At 38.0% G+C, this 27,669-nt stretch overlaps 1 protein-coding gene across 1 annotated transcript; it reads left to right on the forward strand.

The window, feature by feature from the left end:
* LOC140138778 (alkaline phosphatase-like) lies at positions 1 to 27,669 on the forward strand. Its single transcript, XM_072160546.1, has 10 exons — positions 1 to 103; positions 4,359 to 4,631; positions 13,387 to 13,613; positions 15,599 to 15,776; positions 17,805 to 17,971; positions 18,405 to 18,606; positions 19,210 to 19,350; positions 20,601 to 20,807; positions 21,474 to 21,605; positions 27,444 to 27,669. Exons 1-10 carry the CDS (start codon positions 25 to 27, stop codon positions 27,665 to 27,667), a joined length of 1,830 nt encoding a protein of 609 aa, XP_072016647.1. The 5' UTR covers positions 1 to 24; the 3' UTR covers positions 27,668 to 27,669.

Consider the following 27,669-nt stretch of genomic DNA (forward strand, 5'->3'; position numbering starts at 1 on the left):
GACGGAACGAGTTCAGTTGGCAAGATGATGTCTATCTGTTGGATCGTATGTGGAGTATTGGCGATTTTTGGAGTGGGCGACGCCCAGGAAGCTGGGACATCAGGTAAGAAGAGAAACGAATGCTTCGCCTCGTTGTTTTACTTAAAATAATGATGTCGCCCGTGTTATATGAGACGATATAGGGCCTATGCACGAGCGGCTAAAAACAATACCTTATTTGGTTTGGTCTGGGCATTTCTTTTTGTTTGGCGAAGTTTATCATTATCATTATCAAAAAGATACTGGTTGACTTATCATAGCGATCAGGAATTACTTCAACAGAGAGTAGTTTTGGGTCTAACATCCATGGGTCAGACTTCAGATTTTTTTAGCCTGGCCTGGGATACTTGATAGAAATTTTGCACGCCCATCAAACACAAAACGTTTGACAGAAAACGTATAAATGTCGAGTTATATAAAGTGTTTGCCTATAAAACGGTTTAAATAATAACATTCAAAAACATTTTTTAAAACTTGTTACAAAACATTCTGACATTACTTTATTTAAGTCTTGACAATATATTTTGCAAAAATGCTGTTGTGTTTTCATATAAAACGTTTTGATGAACGACATTAAATGTTTTTAACAGAAATTTGATCAAAGCCAAAAGACGCTTAATACCGTATAGCACGTTATAACGTTTTTAAAAACACGTTTATATTTACTAAGATGTAAAGCTAGCTATAGCAAGAATGTATTTAAAGAGCGTTTAATTTTGAGAGCGTATTTTGTTCTTTCACAAACACAAAGCGCCGAATGGAAAGCACAGTGTATTTTTGACTATGGGTGTTATTGTAGCCCGGGTATTGTAGTTATTATTGTAAGATTCCATTGGACCATGGCATGATAACTGGTGGTGTGATAAATTTGCCCTTAAATTTGCTTTTGTGAAATTTGGCTGGCTATTATTTTCATTAAGTACAGAGATTAAACATGTCCATTTTGTTATATTCTTCTGCCCTTCGTATATTCAGGAAACTTAATTTAACCAATCATGCATGGTAAGGCCAGATATAAATAGGGTCAGTCTTTTGTTAACTTTATAATGATCAAAGGCCAAATCTGAATTTATAATCGATCAACCATTGCTATCTCTGGTTAACTTTATAATTGATCAAAGGCTAAAGCTGAGTTATACTCGAACTCCATTGCTATCAATAATTATTGAATTAAAGTCCCATTCAATGATCCCACCGAAAGTATAAAAAAGTTGAAATTGTGAATAAATCCCTTAAAAGTGATGGATAAGTCGTTTAAATTGTTCTAAGGTATTTCTGAAATGAAAAATTTGGGTAGAAAAGCAAGGAAACAGTATTACTGACAAAGTTGAAACCCCATAAAAATACATGTAGCTAATTGTCAGTATATAAATTATTGATTCATGTAAAATGACCGATTTTGTCTTTCATACACGGCTTTCGGCTGAACTATACTAGCAGGCTATGTTAGCACATCTATGACAATGCCTCATTTCAAATATTGAGTTTTAGCTTTGGTTTTGGTCACGTGGTTTCCTATTATCCTGCCTAAGCTCTGGACTGACGTGATTATTGATATATTTGTTTCTATCCTTTGTTAGAAACTTAAAATCTGTATCAAGGAGATTCGGTTTTCATTTCAGTTTCTTATATAATGGTGTGAAGAAGGAAATCACTTGGTTTGAAGTTACCTGATAGTATACAAAAGAAATGTTTAAAAATCGCAGTGCAATATTCACGAGGAGAGAAATCGAGCATGTCAGTCTACATTGAAAAAGTGCTTTAGAAAATCCAATAAGCTATGGCTATTTTAGCTGTGAAAAAAAAAGACCATCAAAATATTTGCATTCGACATAACAAAAGGGAGACTCAGGTGATATAAACAAAATCGATCCATGTCCTTAATAGCATGTACGAGAATCGATGGAAGGCAACAAATCAGGGACTTTGCTGCTACAAGAGCACACACCCAGGGCATGGCATCCTAGTATTACGTAACAAACCGGAAGATGTAGTTTAAGTCTAGACAATAGGCGGATTAGCGACCATTTTGTCTTCTACATGATTTTATTCACGTGTCCTTATACTTTAGTACACAAGTATATAAGTTAACAGGTTTACAATTTTAAAATTATATTTTGTGTATGCAATATATTCTGTAGTAAATCGATCAAATGACGGTGATTGTTCAGGTATTATATGCTTGATAGAATTAAATTGTCTGACCAGCTAGTATTCTCCTCCGCTGTCATTGTGATTCCAGTCACTCCACGTACCGTGTTGCGAAGGTGGAGGAGACTAAAGCTGTATTAACGGAAACGGAAGGGGTTAAAAATGATGTAGTTTAAGTCGAACAATAGCGTGACGTAGTTTCCGGCATTGTTCCTATGCACTTTCACCCTCCTGACACACCCTAGACATTCCACAAATAACCCTCGCAATCAGGATCAGCTGCCCGAGTTTGGTACGGGTTACAACGAGACAATTAGCAATAAGTTCCTTGTCCAGGGGAATTCAAACTAACTTGAATTTACACGAGAGCATACTAGGTACCGCCAGGGTTCGAACCCGCAACCGCTCGCACCATAGTTGAACGCCTTAACGATTGAGCTAACTCGACTGCTATAATATAAGCTAGTGACTTTTATTGAAGCAATTTTACTGGAAAAAAAAGAAGATAGAGGGGGAAATTCGTCAGCAAAGTAGTTACGTAACTCCCCGGTAACTGGATCACGCAACTTTGGAATTGATAGTACATGCCATAGACTTTGTGTTGCGATCATTTAGATCGTGGTGTAGAACTCACAGGCGTGATCCTGTTGACACGGTGATAAGGGGGAGGAGAGCTCGAGATAGAGGAGATACTAGTATCGAATGTAGGGGAGGCGATGAAGGGGGGGAGGGAAGAAGAGGGCATATAGGGCCTAGGTGGGGGAGAGGGGAGCCTAGGTAAGAGATATGGTTGTGCTTAACGGGAATAATAAACTACTTCATAATCAAATCATCTCCTTGCATCGTTTGTGTTTCATAAAACAAACAAAGCCCCCACCACCCCTTCGCGCAAGATTTTTAGGCCTAGAACTCGAGGTGTAATTATACGGTGGTATGAAAGCATGCCACCTACGACAGAGAGCATCAGTTGTCGCCCGCGGGGATAGGTATTCGATAATAACTATGTTAGCACCATAGGCTATAATATACTTATGGTTATATACCCTATGTGGCCGTACACTACAAATGAGCCTACGAAAGTCGGCAAATTGTACTGTGAGTTACAGGTACAGTTAAATGTGCGTGAAGGTCGTATTCATTGGTACCTCAATTTGGTGAGACACGTTTCTCATTTTGATAGCGCGAGTCAAGCACCGTTTAAGCCAATCAATAATCCTATTGCTATAGAGGATAATAGTTTTCTATCCATTTCTATAGAATCCTTAAATAGCTCTAGTCTTTGTTTGCTTTGGCTGAATCCTGTTCAAGTGGTGTGTCTAGGTATGTATAACCAACAATTAACAATGAGAGGACATTCCTGAACCTCGTTGACTTGGGGATGATTTGAAATGACCGCCAATTATGACTGCTTGATATTTATTACCAGCAATAGAATCACATGTAGAACCGAAAAACGGTACCATTTTGTTGAAGGATCAAAGTTCAACAAACCATGACTCCGTTTTGGATATCGTGTGAAGTCAAATGATATACTATTTTAAAGCTTATGATATATAATGTAGGCCTATATATTTTCTAAACACGAAATAAAATTGAATTGTCCGGGTCGAATTTACGGCTCATTCGCAGTGTACGGCCACATATAACGTGAACCAGTTGCTCGCACAGCTACAGGTGAACTAGTAATTATATAAAATAAATCTAATCGGATTAACTACCATAGCAATAGGTCAAAACAATTTTGAACATATCGCGCTGCACTACAAGCAGGTTGAACTAATCCCATGTGTATGTCTGCAATCATAGATTGAATACAATACTTGTCTTTTCAAAGATACTAATCTTACAGGTGCAAGTCAAGTGATCAGCATGATATGGTTCAATGCAGAGGTACCGCGTGAACGTATCAGTGCAGCGTGGTATATTCAAAAATTGTTTTGACCTATTGCTATGGTAGTTAATACGATTATTACGTAACTTCGCCAGCGTATGAGCATGAAATATAATATCAAATGAAAGCTTATAACATAACAAGGGCTTCAACATGATGGTCACCTAGTTTTTGTTTGTGCCTTTGTGGGCAGGGGTCACGGATATAGATATTCATGTTTTCTCAAACACAGCTGTGCCATCTAGTTTGATTTGTTGTTGTTGCTTTTTGCTCACAGATCCAGAATGCTACACGTATCCAGGCGGGAAAGACTACCGTGGTAACTCGAACATCACAATTTGGGGCGGGGAATGTCAATCGTGGACAGCACAAGAACCCCATCAACACGACCGGACACCAGAAAACTTTCCAGGCTACGATCTTGGCGACCACAACTATTGTCGGAATCCGGATGGGGAACCCAATGGGCCCTGGTGTTACACTACAGATCCGAATACTCGATGGGCTTATTGTCTTGTACGTCCTGCCGCTAAACGGGCCTGCGATACTGGTAAGTATGTGTTCGATAAATTAAGCTATGATACAAGGTTTGTTTTACCGCGCAGTATTATAGCTTACAGCGCAATAGGCTACTTGGCGCAGTTTCATAGGGCCTGCACTTTGGCTCGACATTTGAAAGGGGTGTGAATTCATTTTTGGATACGCCCCTATTATAATTAGGTAATACTCGAACACATTCCCTATATGTATATACATGTACCACATGTAGTAAATCTGTCTGCTTTATCTGTATTGTGCCTTTCTTAAGCAAATAGTTAAACACGATTTCATCAAACATTATAACAATAGCTCTTTTACAGTGTGCAATCATCCCGGGCAATAATTGGGCAATAATAGAGGATGTGCGTGAAATTATTGATTAGCTCCATACAAAGGATTTGAACCGGTGTCCTTCACCGTAATCATGGCGCAATGCAGTGCATTCAATCAAACGTTGTCGTCAACCTATTTGATCCTATAGTGCATTTGTTATGTGTGTGAGACGAGCTGTCGCGGTAGATTGCAATTCAGCATCGAAGTGGTTACGTAATTCTCTTGGTTACCGGATCACGCTACTTTGGTATGCCTTCGAGTGCCATATACTTTATGTGGTGATCATTTCGATCGTGGTTCATTACTCTAGCGCGTGATCCCGTTGACATAGTAACATTACGTAACTTCGATACTGAATAGCTTGTAATCATGCTTTTGTTGAATGAATTTGAGTACTCCGCCATATTTACGGTATGAATGTCATAATCTATGAGCGTGTTTATAGTGAGCCAGATTATGCGGTATTTATGCGTGGCAGTCTATATTTGTTTATGTTTTACTAACCATTGCAAATCTAGACTACGCGGTAGTTTAGCTAAATAACGGAAAGATTGTCTCACTATAAACACGCTCTAGGTGATTATTTGCATTGGATGTCTTGAATACGCTGGCGAAGTTGTGTAATAATCGGATTAATGCTATAAAAGTAGGTGAATACAAGTTTTGAATATATCGCGTTGCAAAGCCCCATTCAGTGATCCCAGCGAAAGTGAAAAAAAAAATCAAATTGTTACTTTTATAAATTTTTTAATGAAAAAATGGCAAAAACCCAAGAAAACGGCAGTATCGACGAAGTTGAAGCCCCATTCAAATAGGCCTACATGTAGCTAATTTATATATACTGTCAGTATATAAATTAAATCAGTTCAATTCACGCCGAGTGTCCTTGACAGGTTTGACTCTGCTTCAGCGGTCATGAAAGAATTCAAAAGATAACCTCTGCCCCAACAATCCCAAGCAATTGTCTGAAACTGCTCTTCGGATGATGATAGTCATATAATGATCAAAAGATTATTACTGACTATATCATTGTACAAAATCTGAATTTTGATGATTTTTACGATCGTCCAGATGAAAAAATCACTGAATGGGCCGTTAGTTCCTCCACTCCTTACCCTGGCAATATGAATCAAAGAAAAATTAAGAAAAAAATTAAATAAAACAAGAAAAAGAAAAGAAAAAGAAAAAGAAACAATAAAAGAAAAACAAATATGAAAAGTTGGAACAATATTTGGTTTATAAAATTAATGTGACCGTGATGAGGCTCGAACTCACCACCTTCCGATTTAAAGTTCGAAGCGCTCGTGTACCAAATTCTGACGCCTTACCAAGTGAGCTGTGCTCCTGAGATACGAAATAAAAATAAGTATACCTGCTTGTGTCGGTAATTTATTTGCTCAAATTCCATAATGGTACAGTGCAACAGAGCAAAAATGCCCAAAATTTAAAAGCTATATAATTTATGAACAATATACACTACACATAAAAATACTAATACAAGGGAATTTCAACATAAGAATCCAAACAATTAAGTACCAACATGCACAGCTTTGTCCTTATATCACATTTGGGTTTTTAACAAAATGTTATCAAACCTCTACTGTGATTGGCAGCTGCACAAGGCATCTCTTTGATAGCTGATAATGGCCATCCATTCAGCAAGTGGCTACTAACTGACCTTGACAGGCTTGAATGAGCACTGTCATCTGCTACAAAACCATCACACTCTAGGACTACACCACATTTCGCCATAATTCATTCTAGAAACGCTTGCTGTTAGAATAAGAAAAATTTTAATGCTAAATTATTGCACATTCTAGGGAAGCGTGGTTACTGTTTTGAAATAACCGAGTGAGAGGGTTTTCAAGAAAATATTTTTCCTGTCAAAACTGAAGCATCCTCTGCATAAAAGAAAATATGAATATTAACTGCACATCATATATAACTATTCATGATACCCAATTGTGGCATATTTGAGGTCGTTTATGAAGCAGAGAATTTTATTTAAATTTTATATACGCCAAAATATTTTTTTAATTGAGCAAGAATAAGGATAGAAAAAACGTAAAAAAATCTATGTATAAATAACATTAGACCCGGCAAAAGATTACTGTTTCGTTTTTATGGTATTCTAATCTTTTATTTCCCGAAGAAACATTTGGGGTCTAAAATGGATTTTTATGTAATTGATAAAAACATCGAACGTGTATACAAGAAAAATGGTAGGTTTTTCTCTATAGTATTTTACTGACCATGGAAATGTACTGAGACACAAGCACGTGTCAAAATCGATATAATGTATTGTCCAGAAAGACGCCCAGTTATCATGCTTATCGTTGATTTTTTTTGTATAAAACACGCAGTTAACCACAATTGAGCGCTAATAATACACATAAATGTTTTTATTTGAAATATAATTCCAAAATATGGTACGTTTTCTGCCTTTGCTTGTCACGTGGTAGGCCTATGTTGAAGTTGCGATTATATCTTCGAATAAGTTCCAAATGAATTCCAACAAGACAAGTAGCCGAGTGGTCTAAGGCGCTGATGGGTTTATAGTGTGTCCAAAGCAGTCCGCCGCCGTGAGTTCGAACCCCGCCTCCGCCAAACTTTAATGAAGTAAAATTAAAATTGAAATTTTACTTTAAAAAAATTCCATATTGGGGAAATGTGACTGGCAGAATTTATGTATGGCGTGGAGTGGTGTGCTCTAGGACCTGGTCGCCTATATTAATTACTAGTCAACATTTGCATAGGAACCGCATAGTCGGAGGCAAGGTTCATTATTGATTGGAGATTATATACGTATTTATTACTAATAGTAGGGATGACCATCATAATTTCATGTTGCCCCTTTTGCTACAAAAGATTGTTTTCTGGAAAGAACTCATCAACAGAAGTATTTTGGTGGTTAAATGGTCAAAATCGGTCAAAAACTTTTCGAATTATGAATTTTCAAAGTTTACCATTCTGACCGGTCATTGGAACGAAATAAATTGACAAAGTCTAAATATAGCAATGTGAGCAAAATTGGTATAAGCATATATTTACCTTTTATATTTCTTTATTTTAATATATATGCAAACATGAAACAAGCATATTGTGAAAGTATCAAAGGGTTTCTTATGAAATGGCACTTTACTAGTCAATAGCATGAAGTATTTCTTCAAACCGAGGCACTGAAATCATGCTTTTAGAAAACATTTGCCAAAAATCATCCATAATGGCCAAAGTGGCACAAAATCAAAAGTCCAGGTGAACTTTTTTCCACAACAATATACACTACACATAAGAAAAATACTAATGTACTACAAGGGATTTTCAACATAGGAATCCAAACAATCAAGTACCAACATGCACAGCTTCATCCTGATATCACTTCTGGGGTTTTAACAAAATGTTTAACCTCTATTGTGATTGGCAGCAGCATAAGGTATCTCTTTGATAGCTGATAATGCCCAGCCATTCAGCAAGTGGCTAATAACAGACCTTGATAGGCTTGAATGAATACTGTCATGTGCTACAAAACCATCACATCCAGGGCCTGGTCATTCCATATGCTACAGAGAGCACAGTACTTTAACAATGGAGTGAAAGACTCATTATTGATTAGGCGCGTATTTTAAAAGTACAGCTCCTGTGCGTGTATAGCAACAAGTCAGTGCAGATGGTATAAATATAAGAAAATGTTTAGGGTTGAGATCAGGTGAATAATACAACAAATGAGCATGAAACTTCACATTTATGTTCAGAAAGGTGTCTATTTAACATGATTCGAAAGGTGTTTGGAAATTCCAAAGGGAAGCTGGTGATTTAATTTTTAACTCGAGATCTACTTGTCCGTTTTTTTTCCTTTTTACAGAGGGTATGATAGAGGTAATAACAACAACTCTGCCAAATTACAGCTCAGTAGGTCAAGGTGTTCACCTGATCTTTTTCATCTGAATATTTTGTGCCATTCTGAGCAGTGCTGCACTGGGCCACTGGCAATTAAGCGCACTGTGGCGATTGACCAATTTTAACTCACACTTACAGAAAAACCAAATACGTTATGATGCTGTAATTTGCAGGATAGTTACAAAACATAATTGGCATTAACATCTCCAATTTTTACAGAAAAATTATGAAAAATAAAAGAATGAGCTCAATTTAGAAATGTCTGTGCAAGCAGTGCACAGTTGAGCTCCCTGCATGTCTATGGGAGTGTTCTAATCAAGTTGATGGTTCATTGGTCATCCCTACTAATAGACAAGTAATATATATATATCGTGTGTTTGCGATTTATTCCGTAATCAATAAGTATGATGAACAAACGCATTTCTGGCAGAAGCGCTCACAGCGTAGTGGTATTCGATCTCGACTGTTAAATAAAAGGTTGTGGGTTCGAACCCTGGTAGAATTTTAATTGGAATAAATTTGTTTTTCTTTTGTTAAGTAAGAGGTAATAATTATGGCAATAAATCCGCCGTATAAAACTGAACACAGCTCAATCCAGCCGCATAGGCCTATATCATGTAAATGTATTATGTGATGCAAATGTTGACTAGGAAAAAAATATCGCGACCTGGTCACTATAATGCTACAGGGAGCACAGTACTTTGACAATGGAGTGAAAGACTATTATTATTGATTAGGCGCGGATTCTAAAAGTACAGCTCCTATGCGTGTGTAGTAAAAAATTGGAATAGAATGTTTGGAATCATGTAACTAAAATACTAAATGCATTCTGCAAGCATTTCATTAGCTTTAATTTGACATATTGTTTGACATGTTTGGAATTATGGTAAATCATTAAATAAAATATTTATTAATTAATCAATTATGTCAATTAATAAAAATTTAATGCAAATATGCATATTTTCTCTGACAGAATTGTAGGATTTGACAAGAGCCATCTTTATTGTAAGTTTGATTCTTATAACATACCGGTATCGTATTGCGTCCCGTTATAGTTGCAGAAAAATACGCGTGCAGGACACACATACGCACCCCCCCCCCCTCCACACACACACACCCAGAGGATCGTACCGCTTTACAATCGTATAACATTCATTGGCGCTAGTAGTAGTAAATTCCAATTTTCTTTGCTTTACCTCACTTGTTCTGCGCAAAATTAAAAGGGGACATATCTGACAGTAAAAGCTTACATTTTATGGAAATTATGTTTAAATTTGCTTAAACAGCACAAAACAGATAAAGCAGACTAATGTACTATACATAGGCCTATACATGTATGGTATGCCAGGGACTGTTTAAGAATATATCATTAGATTTATGATATTTACTTCGAGGACTGTTATATATCAAAAATGTGAAAAATATCAAATTTTAATAATTTGTCATAAAATTTGTATTATATCGTGAATTCCAAACAATAAAATTTATTTGATATCAGAAAGACATTCTTCGTATTCAGAATGCGTTTTCTTTGTCTTTTTTTTTTCTTTTCTTGTTTTATTTATTTTTTTCTTTATTTTTCTTTGATTTTTATTGCCAGGGTAAGGAGAGTAGGGAACTAAAGGCCCATTCAGTGATTTTTTGATTTTTTTTCATCCCGACGATCGTAAAATCATCAAAATTCAGATTTTGGATACTAGACTGCGGAACTCAGTCTCCAATGATAGTCAGTAATTTTTATATTTTGGACATTGTTTATGACTATCATTTGAGGACTGAGTTCTAATTATCCGAGGAGCAGTTTCAGATAATTGCCTGGGATTATTGGGGCAGAGGTTATCTTTTGAATTCTTTCATGACCACTGAAGCATAGTCGAACCTGTCAAGGACACTCGGCGTGAATTGAAAGACCATGTCACTCGCCACAAAAAAGAATGTCAAAGGTCATAAAAGGCCTATGGCTGATTTTGTACGTTTCGTCATTGTCATAGATGTGCTAACATAGCTTTCTAGTGTAGTGGTTCAGCCGAAAGCCGTGTGTCTAAGAAAAAAAAATAATGGATTTACGTGAGTCTGTAATTTATATACCGGTACTGACAGTATATAAATTAGCTACATGTATTTGAATGGGGCTTCAACTTCGTCAATACTGTCGTTTTCCTGTTTTGTTTTTTTGCCATTTGTTTTTCATTAAAAATTTATACACGTAACAATTTGATTTTTTTTTCACTTTCGCTGGGATCACTGAATGGGACTTTGTAGCGCGGATTATTCAAAACTTGTTTTTACCTACTGCTATATAATATTAATCCGATTATTACATAACTTTGCCAGCGTATTCAAGACATAGGTTATGTAAGGGATAAACTGTACATGGGTATAGGGTATAGAGGCCCTGCATGCTTTTATCGATTGGCTCCAAACAAAGGATTTGAACCGGTGTCCTTCACCGTAATCACGGCGCAGTCCATTCAATCAAATGTCGTCAGTGTGCGAGACGAACGATGTATAAATCTGGAGGTCACATCATCACTTATCATGCTTATTGCAAAAAGTTTGTCCAATGCATATACTGTTTGTATTGTTCCCGGGTATTGTCAATGCAGTCAAGCAAACAGGTATTATATTTTGAAAAGGCCACTATAGTATATTCACAGGGGTGTCTTGAATGGCCAATCATATGGGACATAATCAAATTGCAGTGACTGCTTCCTTTGTTACCACATGTCAGTCATCTTGTGATTATTGGACCATGTAAACCTGCAAAAAACGAGCCAAAGTGCAGGCCCTATGATGGCGTATACGCAAGTGGGGCTCTGAATCACGCCATCATCACATCGCGGCACCTCATACGCAGCGCAGGTCAAGTTAAGTAGCATCGCGCACAGTGTCATCGCCCCGATATCTTCATGGCAGAAATCGCCATGGTAGGTTGAATCCACAGCCACGCATGGACATTTTGTTCAGACCTTTGAGACGCATAATGAGCCGTGGGACATCCGACTAAGGCTACTGACAATAGCCTGGTAATTGACCTCTCTCTGTGTGAGTGAGCATGTATACGCCATTATGAGGTCAATGGTCATATGCTTTTAGACTGCTTGCACGAGTGAGTGCAGCTAGCCTACGCTGCACTATAGTTCGGCACATATAAAATCAGAATATTTTTGTCAGTTTTTGAGTTCAAGACGCAATGGTTCTTTAATATGACTATCATATCCGTTGAACACATATATTCAAGTGCAAGGAAAAAAATCTGGCTTCTTTAGACTGAATCAATTACGGGAGATATTCATCATTTTCTACCCCGGTATCCAAAGATTTATCGTCTGAATATCAAATCGTGCATAGCACATTCACGTGTATCGATCCCAGGTATTCATTTTAGTGTCTCTGCTGTATAATGTAATTATTAACCGGGCAATGTTCTATTTTTCTTTTTACGCGAGCACACGGACACCGCGGAATTTAAGTAATTTGCTGAATAGTACAACATTTCAAATCTTTTGGAATCTATTGTATTATACTAGTCATAAATCGTACCTTTGTTTCCCAACTATTGACAATAAAATAGGTTTATACCACTTCACCCATGCGTAACTTCTAACAAAAGGCGCTTGTTGCCGTAGTAATCCTCATTCAAAACAATTCAATACACGACCTCGGAGTTACCTGCATTACTTTGGCGGGCTATTTTGAAACAGTCATGGTTGCACATGCAGGTACTTCTTTTTAAAGTCCTAAACAACATGAACAAGGTATAGCAGTCGCTGATAGGATATGCAGCTTATAGAACACGGATAACCGCTATACTCTTATTATTAGTAGTGATGTCCACTGTCAACACATTTGCTGCTAGAACAGTTTCCAACTCATTATGTGTGTACACTCACCCATGTATTATCTATGCAAACACAGCTTCATGCACTAAGTCCCAGACCTGTTAAATGGTGTACAGTATTTGATGTGGTCCAAATTTACGCCAAAAATGGGATGTTTCAAGAAATCCCTTATTCCACTACAAAACTTCAACCAAACTCTTTCCTGATTGGTCAGTAAATAGAGAGGACCTTCCTTCATCAAGGGATCAACCTGTTTTTAAAAGGAAAAAAAATCAAAGATATGAGAACTATAACAGGTTGCGGGGGACGGGGGATAAATCCCCCCAATATTTTGCCAGGGGGGATGGTCCATACAATCACCCCCCCCCCCCATGTTGACGCCTGTATGTGGGTTTCTGACCAAATTAAGCTAATATTTGGCCATTTTAGCCCCCAAATTTTAGCCCAATTTATTCCACTTTTGCACAATATTTCAGCACTTTAGCTTCAAAATGGCAAAAATTTTCACGCGCTTCGCGCGCATTTGTACCATAAACTTATTATGTCACCAAAAGGTGCCGGAATCACTATATTTCAAGAATTTTTTTCCAACCCCATTCCCCCGATGTCAAGAAGAAATCTACGCCACTGACTAGTACTAGTAAAGTTGCTCCATAATCATGATAATTCATACTTCTTAACCTTTGCCATTAGGTGAAATACCTGAAGACGCTGCATATTGGAATGAACAAGGACAAGACGCAATTCAAGAGGCTCTTCGAGCTAACGACCGTTACATGAACACCAACATTGCCAAGAATGTAGTGATAATGGTTGGCGATGGATTGGACACGACTACTGCTACTGCAGCAAGGATCTTGAAAGCAGGTGCAGATGGCCAACTGACCTTAGATCGTTTTCCATTTCTTGGAATGCTCAAGGTAAACATTAGGATGCTCAGTGGCGGCACCAGGAATTTTTTTTGGGGGGGGGGGGGCAAAGTGAATTTTAGGGGGACAAAATCGACAAATCTTGCGCAAAATTGCCGCAAAAAAGTTGATATTTACGTTATTTTGTGATTTTTGGTTCATAAGTGGGGGGGGGGGGCAAGACAAATATTTGGGGGCCCCTTGCCTCCCCCGTAGCGCCGCCACTGAACATGCTCATCTATCAGGGGAACAGTTCTTAACCCCCAATACATTTGTACATTCATTGAATGACTTTTTATAAGATTTGGGTACAAAAACGCATACTCTTCAACTTGAGGTCAAATTTTGCACTATGATTATGTAATTGAGGTTATTGGACTATGACATTTGGACGTGGCTCTTGTGGTCCATAGTGAAATAAATGGGATAATCCAGTTGAAATCCACACTATAATTAAAGACAGAGATAAAAAGAATTTATCGCGTCTGACGTCATCTGTCAATCAAACTCGAGCACGGTTTGTTTACAAGTGTCGTGATGATGACTTGCTAAACGCGGCAGTATAACCGGTCGCCTTATTGTTAATTTTGCACTTTCAAACATGCAAACCATCTCAAAAGTTAGGTCTTTACAGTAGGAAACTTTCTTTGGCGAAGGCACCATGTCAACAATGCCTAGAAAAGCTGCTTTTTGCCTTGTAAAAGTTCCTACTGTTCCTTTTCTCCGATCAGCACCAGATTGATAGGTCTTCCTTTTACGCGCTATTAACCTATGTTAACCAATTAAGGATCGTAATTGACAGTGACATCAGATGCGATAAATTCTTTTTATCTCTGTCTTTAACCCCTGTGGAAGATTTTGGATATATGTTCCATGGGGGAGTATATTTTTCAAATGTAATTGGTAGATCGTTTTCCATTTCTTGGAATGCTCAAGTGATAATCTAGTTGAAATCCACACTACCCATGTGGAAGATTTTGGAAATATGCCCCATATGGGGAGTATGTTTTTCAAATGTTATTGGTCAGGGTGAATCATTTTGAAACCCATACTCCCCTGTATATGGCTTTACTTTTATCTTCCACAACTGGAGCGAGTATTTCAAATGGAAGCTACTCAATTGTCTATTCTATTCGAAACTCATACTCCTTCTGTGAAAAGACTTGAGCTAAATCTTCCACTGGGGTAGTATGGATTTTAAATGGAATAGCTCAATGCAGGACACCTTATAATTACAAAGAATCGGGAACATAATTAATTGCATATCAACTGAGTCCAGTCTCTTTATGATGCTACCCTATGGTCATAGATTATCAAAAATAATAATTATGCATGGTAAATTATGCTCGCAATATTGGTGTAATTGTCCAGAATGATCTTCTTCTCCAGAATGTCCAGAATGTCGCTCAGCTTCTTTTGTTCTATTGGCAGGATAAGGAAATATCTTGATAAAGATTGCACTGAAATGCCTGTTTATGCTCTTATTACATGTCGCCTTGACCAATGCAACAGTCTATTGTATGGCCTACTGGACTCCCAGATCACCAAACTCCGACGAATTCAAAATTCTGCTGCCAATTTCTCTTAACTCTCTTCACGCGGGTGTCGACTGCAGACGACAAGTTTAAAAAAAAAATTAAAATTAAAAAAATTCAGAAATGTAAATTTTCATGACCATATTTGAAATCAGCATGGAAAATGCATTAAAATTAGTACAAACAAGCCTAGTATTGATTCAGTAGTCCTTAAGATAGCTCTTGATATTTTGAGAAAATATTTCAAAACTTCAACTTTTTCCATTGAAGCGCATGGATAGCACGCAGAGCATTAAGAAACGGATAGTGTTGTATGGACTTTGTTGATACTGCAATGCCATTTTTCACCAATGTGCGATTTCCGACTCGCATGCATGCTTATTAAAACACGTTCTCACAGCAAGTATTATTTTGTTCAGTCCTTTGAATAATACTTTCGTTTTCCTCGTTTGTATTGAATAGACATATAACGTCGACAACCAAGTACCCGACTCAGGTTCAGCAGCAACTGCTCTATTTAGTGGTGTCAAGACTGTTTCCAACGCTGTTGGTCTTGATAGCACTGTTGATTTAGAAGATTGTAGCACAATGGAGGGGGAAGCGCAGGCCCATTCCATTTTAGACGATTTCATGCAAGCAGGTGAGTTTCAAAGATCAAGTTTCACTAGGATCCACAACATGCTCATCTATTCATTTATTTATTTCCACAATTCACATAAAAATACAAAATACGCATTAAAATACCATCAAAGAATCATGGGCAGGGCACAGTTCTTTAAGCCCAATACATTTGCACATTCATTGAATGACCTTTGAAAATTTGGGTACAAAAACTCATACTCTGCAACTTGAGGTCAGATTTTACACTATGATTATTTAATTGAGATTATTGGACTATGCCTTTGGGATTTGGCCATGGTGGTCCATAGTGTTTGGCGCAGTTTGAGTAAAATACAATGCGGCGATCAAGTATTTAACTTCTTTCCATTACATACATGCATACATACATTTGAGGCATTTATATATATAGCGTTACATACATACAGAGCGCAGCGCATATGACAAAAATGACAAAATAACATGGCAAAAGATGAAACCAGAATAATCAAATACAAAGAACATAAAAATTGTGACCACTGTGGAACAAACTATTCATAAGCAGCAAATAAGTAAGTTTTTAGACCCTTTTTGAAACCAGACAATGTATTTGATTCCCTGATGGTAGTGGGCAGATTGTTCCAAATATGTGGTGCTGAATGAACAAAAGACCTGTTTGTAGCAGTTTTCAGCAATTTGACGCTGTTGATCTCAGAAAGACGTGTTGTATCAGAGGCGGATCTGAGGCCAGATCTGGCTGGACAATACAGAGAGAGCAGATCAGTCATATAAGAGGGGGCTGATCCATTAAGGCATATTTGAAAATAATCATCATGATCTTGAAAATGATCCTCTCTCTGATCCGAAGCCAATGTAATTCTTGTAAACAAGGCGTAGCATGGTCCTGTTTTGTTCTGCATCAAATGAGTTTGGATGCCCAGTTCTGGATTCTTTGCAACCTTTGAATGTCAGATGTATTACTACCCAGAAGGAGCCCACTTCCATAGTCAATGCGAGACAGTATAAGACTTCTAACAACAAGGTGGCACGTGTCAACATCCAAGAAGCGTCTAACACGGGATATATTACGAAGCTGGTAATTCAAACTTGAACAAAGTGAGCTGATGTGTGATGTCATTGTCATTTGACGATCAAAAATAACACTTAAGTTCCGAACATTTTCAGTCGGCAGAATCTCCATGTCACCAATCCGAAGAGAAACAGGCGGCATATTTTGCTTTTGGTAATCAGATACCGGACCGCAACAAAGAATTCAGTTTTCTCGTCATTCAGGCGCAGCTAGTTCCTGGTCATCCATATTTTGATCTCACTGCTACAAGCTGTGAGGCGAGCAAGCGCATCAGTGATGGATGATAGATTTCGGGGATCAAAGTTGATGTATAATTGTATGTCATCAGCGTAGATGTGATATGAAAGACCGAATCGGTTGATGATATGGCGAATTGGAGAGGTGTACATTGAAAAACCCAGCAGTCCAACTAGAGATCCCTGTAATCCAAAGCCCAGAGGTTGAGGTTCAGACAGTGTACCGTCTACACTAACACGAGATGATCTGCATGTAAGGTAACATTGGAACCTTTTCCACACCACTCCACCAATGCAGAAGTCACTGGTAAGTCTGTTTAGGAGAGCACTATGATTCACAGTATCAAAGGCTGCGCTAAGGTCCAGAAGGACCAAAAACACGCCTTCACGCTTGGCAAGATGTTGCATGATGTCACTCTTCACTTTCAATAGCGCTGTCTCCGTACTGTGGAGAGGGCTGTACGCTGACTGTAAAGGATCACAAAGTTCATTGCTCTCCATATAAGCAGAGATTTCCATTGACATTTTTTTTGCTCTGGGAAAGAGTTACGTCAAATGTTGTCTTTTACATCTTGATGAGTAAATAATTGGTCTATTTTTTAATCAACATACTTTAATCGGTAGCACTTTACTCCTTGGGTTTTGCTGCGTACCCGTGTAGAACTCTTGACCGTTAACCAAATAGCCCCCCTGAAAATCAAATGATGCGTCCCTTATGTTTTTACGTTTTTCATTACCAATGCAGGAAGATCCACTGGTATTGTGACTACATCTCATATTACCGATGCTACACCGGCTGCTTTGTATGCACATAATAATCGAGATTGGAAAAATGATGCTGACCTACCAGAAGATGCAGACGGGTGTGAGGACATAGCATCGCAGTTCTTGAAATATGCTGGTGATGTCCAGGTATAAAGTGTCTTTTTGCGGTTGCGCTGCAAGCGTGTCGATAAAATTACGCGAGCGATAAAATACTGTAACCACCGAAATACGCACCTACGTCACTACCGAACTTGAGGCGAACAAATGTATATAGTTTCATTCTGATAATTCTGAATCCCTTGCGACGCGATGCATGATACGCTGGTATTACTGTCAAAATTCACCGTCTTTTAACCCCCTGAACACTACTGGTCATTTAACAGCATTTCTGATTGGTTGATAACTTAAAATGCTCATTTCAATTGCCAAGTATGACTAGGCTTTAAACTATATATGGCAAAACTTCCATTTTCAGATGATTGATTGGTTCAAAATTGGACACAATATTCATTTTGGCCAATCGGCAGGTAGTTCTCATGGGGTTAAACAATACCATCTGTATTGATTATCATAAAATTAGGTTGTATTAGCTGGTGGACGGGAAGACCTCTTACCAGAAGACACTGCTGATCCAGAGTACCCTGATATGAATGGCAAGAGGACTGATGGTCGCAACATTATAAGGGAGTGGGTGAGATCGCATCGCAATGATAACGCAGAGTACATCTGGAATTTACCTGAGCTTCGCGAAGTTGATACCGAGGAAACAGATTATCTACTTGGCAAGTGATTTAGTTTAAGTCATTCTCTTCCTTATAAACCTGACAGAAACTATATTTTCACCTACCGCGATAGCTCTAGTTTAGAGCCATGGCAAAATCCCAACCAGTCATCCCTGATATTACATGGCCTCGACCTTAAATGGTCGGCTTTTCATCCCAGCTACATATACTTTAAGTACATATCATTAGATTTATAAAGTTTATCAATTGCCAGTAGTGACCCGCCTCAGCCACACAGAGCACAGTCATCGCGCTACGCGTTCGATGCCCAGCATACTACATTAAGGTACTAGTTATGTTCACCTCCTGTATGTCATAAACAAAGACAAATATTATGTCAAAATTAAAACCAGCAGCCAATACAAGGGTGAAAATAACTGGAACCTCAAAATATTTTGCTGTCTGTATTTCATCACGTGACGCCGATAATTTTAACATTCCAAGTGAGACTCACAAGGTTCAAGTTTAATTTTCGACTTTGTTGGTTTTTATTGGGTGGGGGGGGGGGAACTCGTGCAAGATCTCTGACTGAGGGTATCCCCCATTCACCCTCCACCGTGACGCCGACTGTAAAAAGAAACTATGTTAAATTTGTTGCAACAGGTCTGTTTGAGCCAGGAGATATGCGCTATGAAACTGACCGTGGTAGGGATGGTGCACTGGAACCTACTCTATCGACGATGGCAAGAAAAGCTCTGGAAATACTGCAAAAGAACGACGAGGGATACTTCCTGATGGTTGAAGGTATTTATAATGAAAGACAAGATAAAAATTACGATCCTTGGTTGGTTTACACAGGTTAATAGCGCGTAAAAGGAGGCCGATTTATCTGGTGCCGATCGGAGAAAAGGAATAGCATAAAATGGTGAAAAATTACGTACTTTTACAAGGCAAAAAGCAACTTTTCTAGGCATTGTTGACATGGTGCCTTCGCGAAAGAAAGTTTCCTATTATAAAGACCTAACTTTTGAGATGGTTTGTATGTTTGAAGGTGCAAAATTAACAATTAGGCGCCCGGTTATACCGACGCGTTCAGCAAGTCATCATCACGACACTTGTAAACAAACCGTGCTCGAGTTTGATTGGCAGATGACGTCAGACGCGATAAATTCTATGTCTTTAATTATAATATTCGTATTTTTGATGAGTTGGTACGAATAATGAATGTATGCTAATGCTATTTAGTTAGTATACAAATATTGAATGTTTATGAGTACAATGGTAAGAATATTTACCCAGATAGCAAGACAACGTTGGCCCAACGTTGGCAATGGTCGGCATGGTCGCGGTCGGTAAGCCGACGCCAAGCCAACGTTGGACCAACATTGACATGCCAACCTTTAGTCATGGTTGGTATGGGAACGTCAGGCCAACGTTGGGCCAACGTTGTTTTGCCAACCTAAAATGATGGTCGCTATGCCAACGTCGAGCCAACGTAGCTAGCCAACCTTAAAATGACGGTCGGTATGCCAACGTTGTTGTGCCAACCTTAAATGCTGCATGTTGCGAGGTAAATGAGAAATATGTGAAAACAAAGAAACAGTTACACCTCAACAAACAGGCAAATTGAAATAAACAAAACAAACAAAAGACTCGTGGATTTTAATATAATCATTACGTTTTGTTACCTGGAGAGATTTGATCATGTCTCACCTCCTTTTTAACCAAATGGAAGGTAATAACTCTTGTAGTGATGGATCAACATTTAACCACAAATTTCCTCAGGCAAAACTCACTTCCTGGGAACCAAATACCACACAAGGTCATTTTTACGTAACTCATTGACCCATTTGCATTATACTGCCTCTAGCTATAATGACATCCTTGTGATCTGGTCAACTCATTGACAGATACGAACCTCAGGGGGAAATTACATTTTTGATCAATTCTCTCCAGGCCTGAAACGTAATGATAATACCTACAATTTTTATCGGAATCGATATCAAACTCGTGGCAAATATATCTATTGGTTCAATTTTTATTTTGTGCTTCAGGTGGCCAAATTGACGACGCTCACCATGAAGGTACCGCAGTGAAGGCTTTGTACGATACTGTAGCTTTTGACGCCGCCGTGCAGGCGGTAGTGGAGATGGTCGATCTGAGAGATACTCTGGTCATCGTGACTTCTGATCATGCGCAAGCTTTAAGCTTTACTGGATACAGTTCTAGGGCAGCATTTTGGCAAGGGAACACCATATTGGGTAATTTATCTCGCGTGTTCGAATTATTTGCTCCTTCAAAAAAATGGTACCTGATTTCGGTTCAACATGTGTCTCTGTTTCCACATTGCTGGTAATAATTATCAAACAGTCATAATTGGCGGTCATTTCAAATCAACGAGGTTCAGGAATGTCATCTGTTGGTTATACAAAATGCCATGCTTTGTAACCCACCATTTGAACAGGATTTAGCCAAAGCAAGCAAAGACTAGAGCTATTTAAGAATTCTATAGACATAGGTAAAAGCTTATAATCCTCTTCAACAATAAGATTATTGATTGGTTTAAAAGGTGCATGACTGGCACTACCAAAGTGAGATACAAGTAGCACTAACTTGAGGTACCTATGAATACGATCTTCATTCACATTTTACACTGTAGCTCAGAATAAAATTTGCCGACTTTACGGCTCATTTGTGGTGTGCGTTCACATATTATGAAAGCCGTATCAGATTTGCTACGAACAAAAGGCATATTGATCAGTGTACTTTGCTATGTTCCATTAATCTGTTTAAAACATGCTCGAAGCATTTCCCAATTTCCAGAAATTGCCTCATATACCACCTTAATCTGTTTAAAACATTCTCAGAGCATTTCCTAATTTCCAGAAATGTCCTCATATTCCACCTTAAAAATTTATTTCATATAGGTTTTACTGACGGATTAGACGAAGACGAATTACCATTTACAAGCCTGCAATATAGCACAGGACCTGGTGGAATTCAGGAGGCAGAAAGTTTAGCTGAGAATGGCACCAGAAGGAATCTATTTGAAGAAGAAGGTTTGTTACATACTCAATATCCATGGGGGTACACTCTTCGAAATAAGGGATCTAAATAGAACTCTCAGGAAACCCCTCCCTCTTGGAACTTCTTTGAAAGGTTGTTTAATTTTGAAGAACCCTTAAAGGATCTGGAATGAGCGTTTCGACAGTATTTTTTGTGGGACATGAGAGCACATCAGACATATCGAATTGCATTCTGAATACGAAGAATGTCTTTCTCATATCAAATAATTTTCATTTTTTGAAATTCACGATATAATACAAATTTTTATGACAATTTATTAAAATTTTATATTTGTCAAATTTTTGATATATAACAGTCTTCGAAGTAAATTTTATAAATCTAATGATATATTCTTAAAGTGTATGTAGCTGGGAGGAACAGCCGACGATCAATTGAAAATTTTGACCTTTCATATTGAAGATATGGATTTTTTTCCCCCAAAAGACCTAATTTGTTTGTGTTTTGGGAAAAAAATCCATATCTTCAATGCGAAAGGTCAAAATTTTCAATTGATCGTCGGCTTTTCATCCCACCTACATACACTTTAAGTATAAATCATCAGATTTATAAAGTTTACTTTGAGTACTGTTAAATATGAAAAATATCAATTTTTAAAGATTTGCCATAAAATGTGTATTACATTGCGAATTTCAAAAAATCAAAATTATTTGATATCAGAAGGACATTCTTCGTATTCAGAATGCAATTCCATATGTCTGATGTGCTCTAATGTCCCACAATAAATACTGTCCAAACGTTCATACCCCATCCCTTAAGGCCAGAGTTATGGAAGACACATTCGTTCACGCCCGAATTTGAGATTTCTTGATATTTATCAACACCAAGATGTATTCTTTCACTTCAAACTGAGAAAATACAACTTGCTAATATTTACTCGTATTTCACTCTTTTCAACTCTAAAAAGTCAGATGGCTCAAGACATCTTAGTAAATTGGCGGGAAATAATGAGTCAGAAATGCGCGAGTGCGAAATATTTTGATTACGCGAGCGATTCGCGGCGCGTGACGCGGCGCAACTCTGCGCGTATGTCCAGGCGCATTCGGTATGTTGTTAACGCCAGCAAATGTGGTGTAAACAAAACAAAAATTTGCAGTCAAAATGCCACTTAGATTTGTTAATTATTTTGAATTTTAGCGCACTGAAAGCAGACATTATAGATTCATTGGTGCAAAAAGATGCATATTTAGACTATCCACCAGATACAGCTTTTACAAATGTGAAAGTTTTACCGTTTTAAAATATAAGGACGTTTTGTGTATAATTTTGACATTTTTTTTACTAAAACGTCGATTTTTCAGAGTTCACTTTTGACAATATTACACGATTTTTGTGACAAAACAACTCGAAATATATGCAAGCAAAAGGTAAACTTTTTGCGCTATTGTTTAGAGTACATCAAAGTCTAGGGAAGGTTTTCCCATTTTTTCAAAATATTTGTTTTAAACAAAAATAGACACCATTATGTGCAATTGTTTGCTTAATAGAGTGACAAAATTGCTTCTTTCACATGTTTTTTTCAATATTTCGAAAAAAGAGACGAATTTAAAAAAAATAAAAAACCCTTCACCAAGTTCATGTCTCTTCTTCATGAAAAGCTAACTGAATTTTTTTTACTCCGAACGGATTTTTGTTGTCACAAAAAAATTGGGGTAAAAAAGTGAATTTTTGTGATTTTTTCAAAAACTCGAGATTTTTGAACAATTCTGACGTCACCATGGAATTCCTTGACTCATTTCTTTTCCAAAATGTATAGTTTTATATACTTTGGACATACAATTCAGAAATAATGATGCTCGAAAAGGTCCATGTTCTCTCCCATTACTCTGGCCTTAAAGGTTCTCTAAAGAACCCCCGGAAAGAACCGAAAACGGTTCTGTATCACATTTTTGGGGCCATTTTCGATGGTTTAGGTCACCATTTCTAGTTATTTAGAGATCATCTTATGATTCTCCTGAGAGGACAACCTTTTTAAAAACTTTATTTCTGAGAATGTATATTCCATCAACTCAAAAGTATAAAATAAATAGACATCGGAAACTGAAGGTATGAGAATTATTATTTCAGTGCAATGCTTGTGTAAATGCTTCTTTGGCGCGCCAACTGCTGCGCGATTTGTACTTGCCGAGCGCACCACGGTGTTTATGGGTCGTGTTTTTTAACACGGAAGTGCGTGTGACGCAAAGCATTGACCCCCGATGCCACAGATTTGATTTGTACTTCTAGGTTGAAGCAGTATAATTAGTAGTTTGCATAGGCAACATTGCTGCTACGTGTGATATTTATGTGTCCCACAATGCACCATTCCTAAGAACTTCAGGCACTGTGTTCAAACTCGTGCGAGGTGAGAATTGTACACGACCATAGAGCTGTAGGCCTATATTTTACTATATGTGACCAGCTCCAGCAAAATCCGGAACAAGTCGCCAGACATGTTTTTGAGTTATAGCCTTTAAAGATGACATTCCCATTAAAAAAAATCAAATTTTGTATTTTTTGATTTCATGGCATTTGACTGCATGTGGGACTAAATGGACCTCTAATTACTTGAAAGATGATTGGTTGTTTTGGGATTTCTGGCCCTGTGATTCGTTGCTTTTAGTCTACCACGAAATTCTTAGACGTCTAAGATTGCTTAGACGTCTAAGATTGCTTAGACGTCTAAGACTGCTTAGGCGTCTAAGATTGCATCTTAGACGTTCTAGTTCTATTTCTACTGGATTTATGGGTAGAGAACTTACGTTGTATCGCGCCCATTTTGTCCTCTTGAACCTAGAGGGTTGAGTGCAAATATCAGAACTGGGGATGGTTCCCCTTCTCTTTTCGAATAGCTCTGACACTTTAACGTATACAGGGATGAATCCTCCTGAACACGGGACCAACGGCTTTACGTGACTTCCGAATATACGTCTAGCCCTCTTCTTTTGTTCCATTATCTATTGTATTTCTTTTCAAAGTCTGGTCAAATGTCGATTATATCAGGACAGGTCAAGATAATCTTGGACAGGTCAAGATAATCTTGGACAGGTCAAGATAATCTTGGTCAGGTCAAGATAATCTTGGTCAGGTCAAGATAATCTTGGTCAGGTCAATAAACTTTGAACAAGAGAAGTACATGTTCATATTTAGAAACACTGGCCACATTATTTGACTTTTTGGACATTTCAACAAACTTAAAATGCATCAAAGTTTAATATATTTTACACGATCAGCATGAATTATTATGCAAGTTTATGCATATTACATTTAAATGAAGATGGTAAACAATACTTGTGTGTATTGAATGACACCAAGAACACCTTTATTGAATAATGCAAATTAGTTTGTATGATGTCTTAAGGCCTGTATAATTAGGACGAGGATGTCAATCTACCTTTGTCCCCCCTCTCCCAACTAACGCAGATTCCGACAAAGTAGGTAACAAAACAAGAGCCATGAGGTCTTACAAATTAAGTTCAACCAAGGATATTTTGCACCTAAAATGCAGTACATTACAGGCCACAAGACTATAGTACGTTTAAGGGACCCTTGGACTATGTTTGCCAGAAGAGAGGTAGAAGGTTAGATTTGAGGTGCATGTGCTTGGTTAGAATGTTAAATGAAAGTTTATACATGGCCTAGCACCTACGGACATGCGCAGACGTGTGACAATGTTAACCTTGCGTGCATGCTTCATACCTAATTCGTTTATTTACACACACCACACGAGAAGCATATTCGAAAGGCTAGCTTCGGGCGACGTCGCAATAGATGCTAGTAGATGCAAGTATGAATACAATATCATCCAAGAGGATAATCTCTTATAATCTTTAGGTCCGAGAAGTACTAAAGTTTGTTAATGATGTTCTATACACGTCAGTGGGGAATTATGCTATGCCACCGCATCCGCAGTAGGCATATATGGTACAATGTCATTAAATACTCGGACAAGTATTCAGAATCAAAGGTCTTTTGACAGCAACGGTTGAGTACGCAATCTCTAAACGCTGCATAAATAGACAGATTTGCACTACAGACCTTTAGTTCAGGCCACGCACACAGAATATTTTGTTTACTCCCCAACAGGCATTAGGCCTACAAATGCAGGCGTGTATTAAACATGTTTAACGCCAATTGGAAAAATCACACAAGTACTAACCAATACTTTGTAATTCAGAACATGTTCAGAAGCACATACTGCATTAACTCTAACTTGTTCCCACAAAGTATTCTTCACACAATTGATATATTTCCCATGCTATTATAGTTGATATCAGAGCCTTCATTAACCATCACACAGGTATTTCGTATCTTTAAACATGACAGCAAAAATATCTGTGACATTATTTCCCGCTTGAAAACTTTCTTTGATAAAGAAAAGGTGGAGGGAAACCCCATTTTGTTTTAGACTATAATTTCACTAATACAAGTTATAGGCCTATGATGTAAGGTATTAAAAGAAAAGAAATAAGTATAATATTGATCAAATCAAGAAGAATATCAGAGATTTTTTTCCTACTCGCACATTACACACGAGGCAGGCCTGTGTTATATGATTATAAGGCCTACGGTAAAAAAGATAATATGCTAGTTACGCTAAACAAGAGACTTTTCGTGCTTGGCTGATCCTCACTTGATGAAGGTCATATTGATTTATCGTCTACAAAGATGCCTCCTCTCCAGGCCAATGGTACGTTCAAATCGATCGGTTGGACGTCCAAAGGTCCCATGAACGTATTATAGATGTAGAAAAACTACAACAATCTGCGGCCTAACCCCAACCAAAAAAGGTCGAGGAAGGTACCCAGGAATATGCGTTGATTTGGTTCAGGACATTTGTTCTATAAGTATATTAAAGATAATATAAATTCTATGGTGTTAAATGAGTTACCGCCATGTCTAGGTAAAACACACCCACTTTGAGCTTTGAACTATTTACATATTCATTATTAATATTACGAATATGTATAATCGAGTGGGACATGACCACAAGTGAATTGAATAGAATCTCTGGTTAAAATCAATGCTGTATTGATTTGATTAAATCACTTTCAATTGACACTAGATAAGACTCGTAGACTCAAACGCTGGACACACGGGAAGAATATTACACTGTCTCGGTGTGTTTTTATTTTTGGAAAACCCTAAACTTACACAAGATAATCATATCAGCTTTTCCAGTTTGTCTTTTGGAAAATGAATAAACCATAACAACAAATTCGTTTATTTTGGCTCACCGTATATGTAAGATAAACGGTTCAAAACAGACCATTACCATAGATAATCGGTGTCTTGTTGAGGTATGGTTCGCAACTTCGCATGTTAGTCGCTCGGAAGGCTCGACCCCTTCCGAGGGACTAACACGCGAACCATACCTCAACAAGACACCGATTATCTATGGTAATGGTCTGTTTCTCACCCTTTATCTACTACATAACGGACGTCGCACATACACTATATCTGCATGTGCTAAGCAGCTGTATGGGGGCGAGAAGAAATTCTACAATTAAATTCTGTGATGAAAGTAGACTTAACTGAAGGATTCCCGACCATATAGGAACTTTTTGGGAGGAAAGAGAATTTTTACCTAAGGCATGCCCAATGCTTGAACCCTCGCCGATCGTATCTCCCGGCCGACAGCGCAGAACCTTAACCGCTCGGCCATCTCGCCCTCTGAGACGTATAAGGTTAAGCGTATTATCTTAGGTGTCTTTAGAAGGTATCCGCCATCTATAGGTATCCCCTATCCCATACACTCAGCGGTACATCATGTGTAATACATTTAGGCATACATCATCTATCAAAATTATCATTTTTCTTCCTGTCTTCAACAGGTGGTCCAGACTTCGTCTACTCTGCAGGTGTGCCAAAGTCATCTAGCAATCACGCTGGCCAAGACGTACCAGTCTACGCTGCCGGTCCTATGTCTTTCATGTTCCACCGTACTCATGAGCAGAATTACGTGGCTCATGTTGCTCGTATGGCTGCATGTCTAGGAGAGTACGAAGGTGACTGCAATCGCAATCCACGCGGGAAGAAATTCCGAAAACAGGAATAACA

Source organism: Amphiura filiformis, chromosome 18, assembly GCF_039555335.1.
Source record: "Amphiura filiformis chromosome 18, Afil_fr2py, whole genome shotgun sequence".
Taxonomy (NCBI): domain Eukaryota; kingdom Metazoa; phylum Echinodermata; class Ophiuroidea; order Amphilepidida; family Amphiuridae; genus Amphiura; species Amphiura filiformis.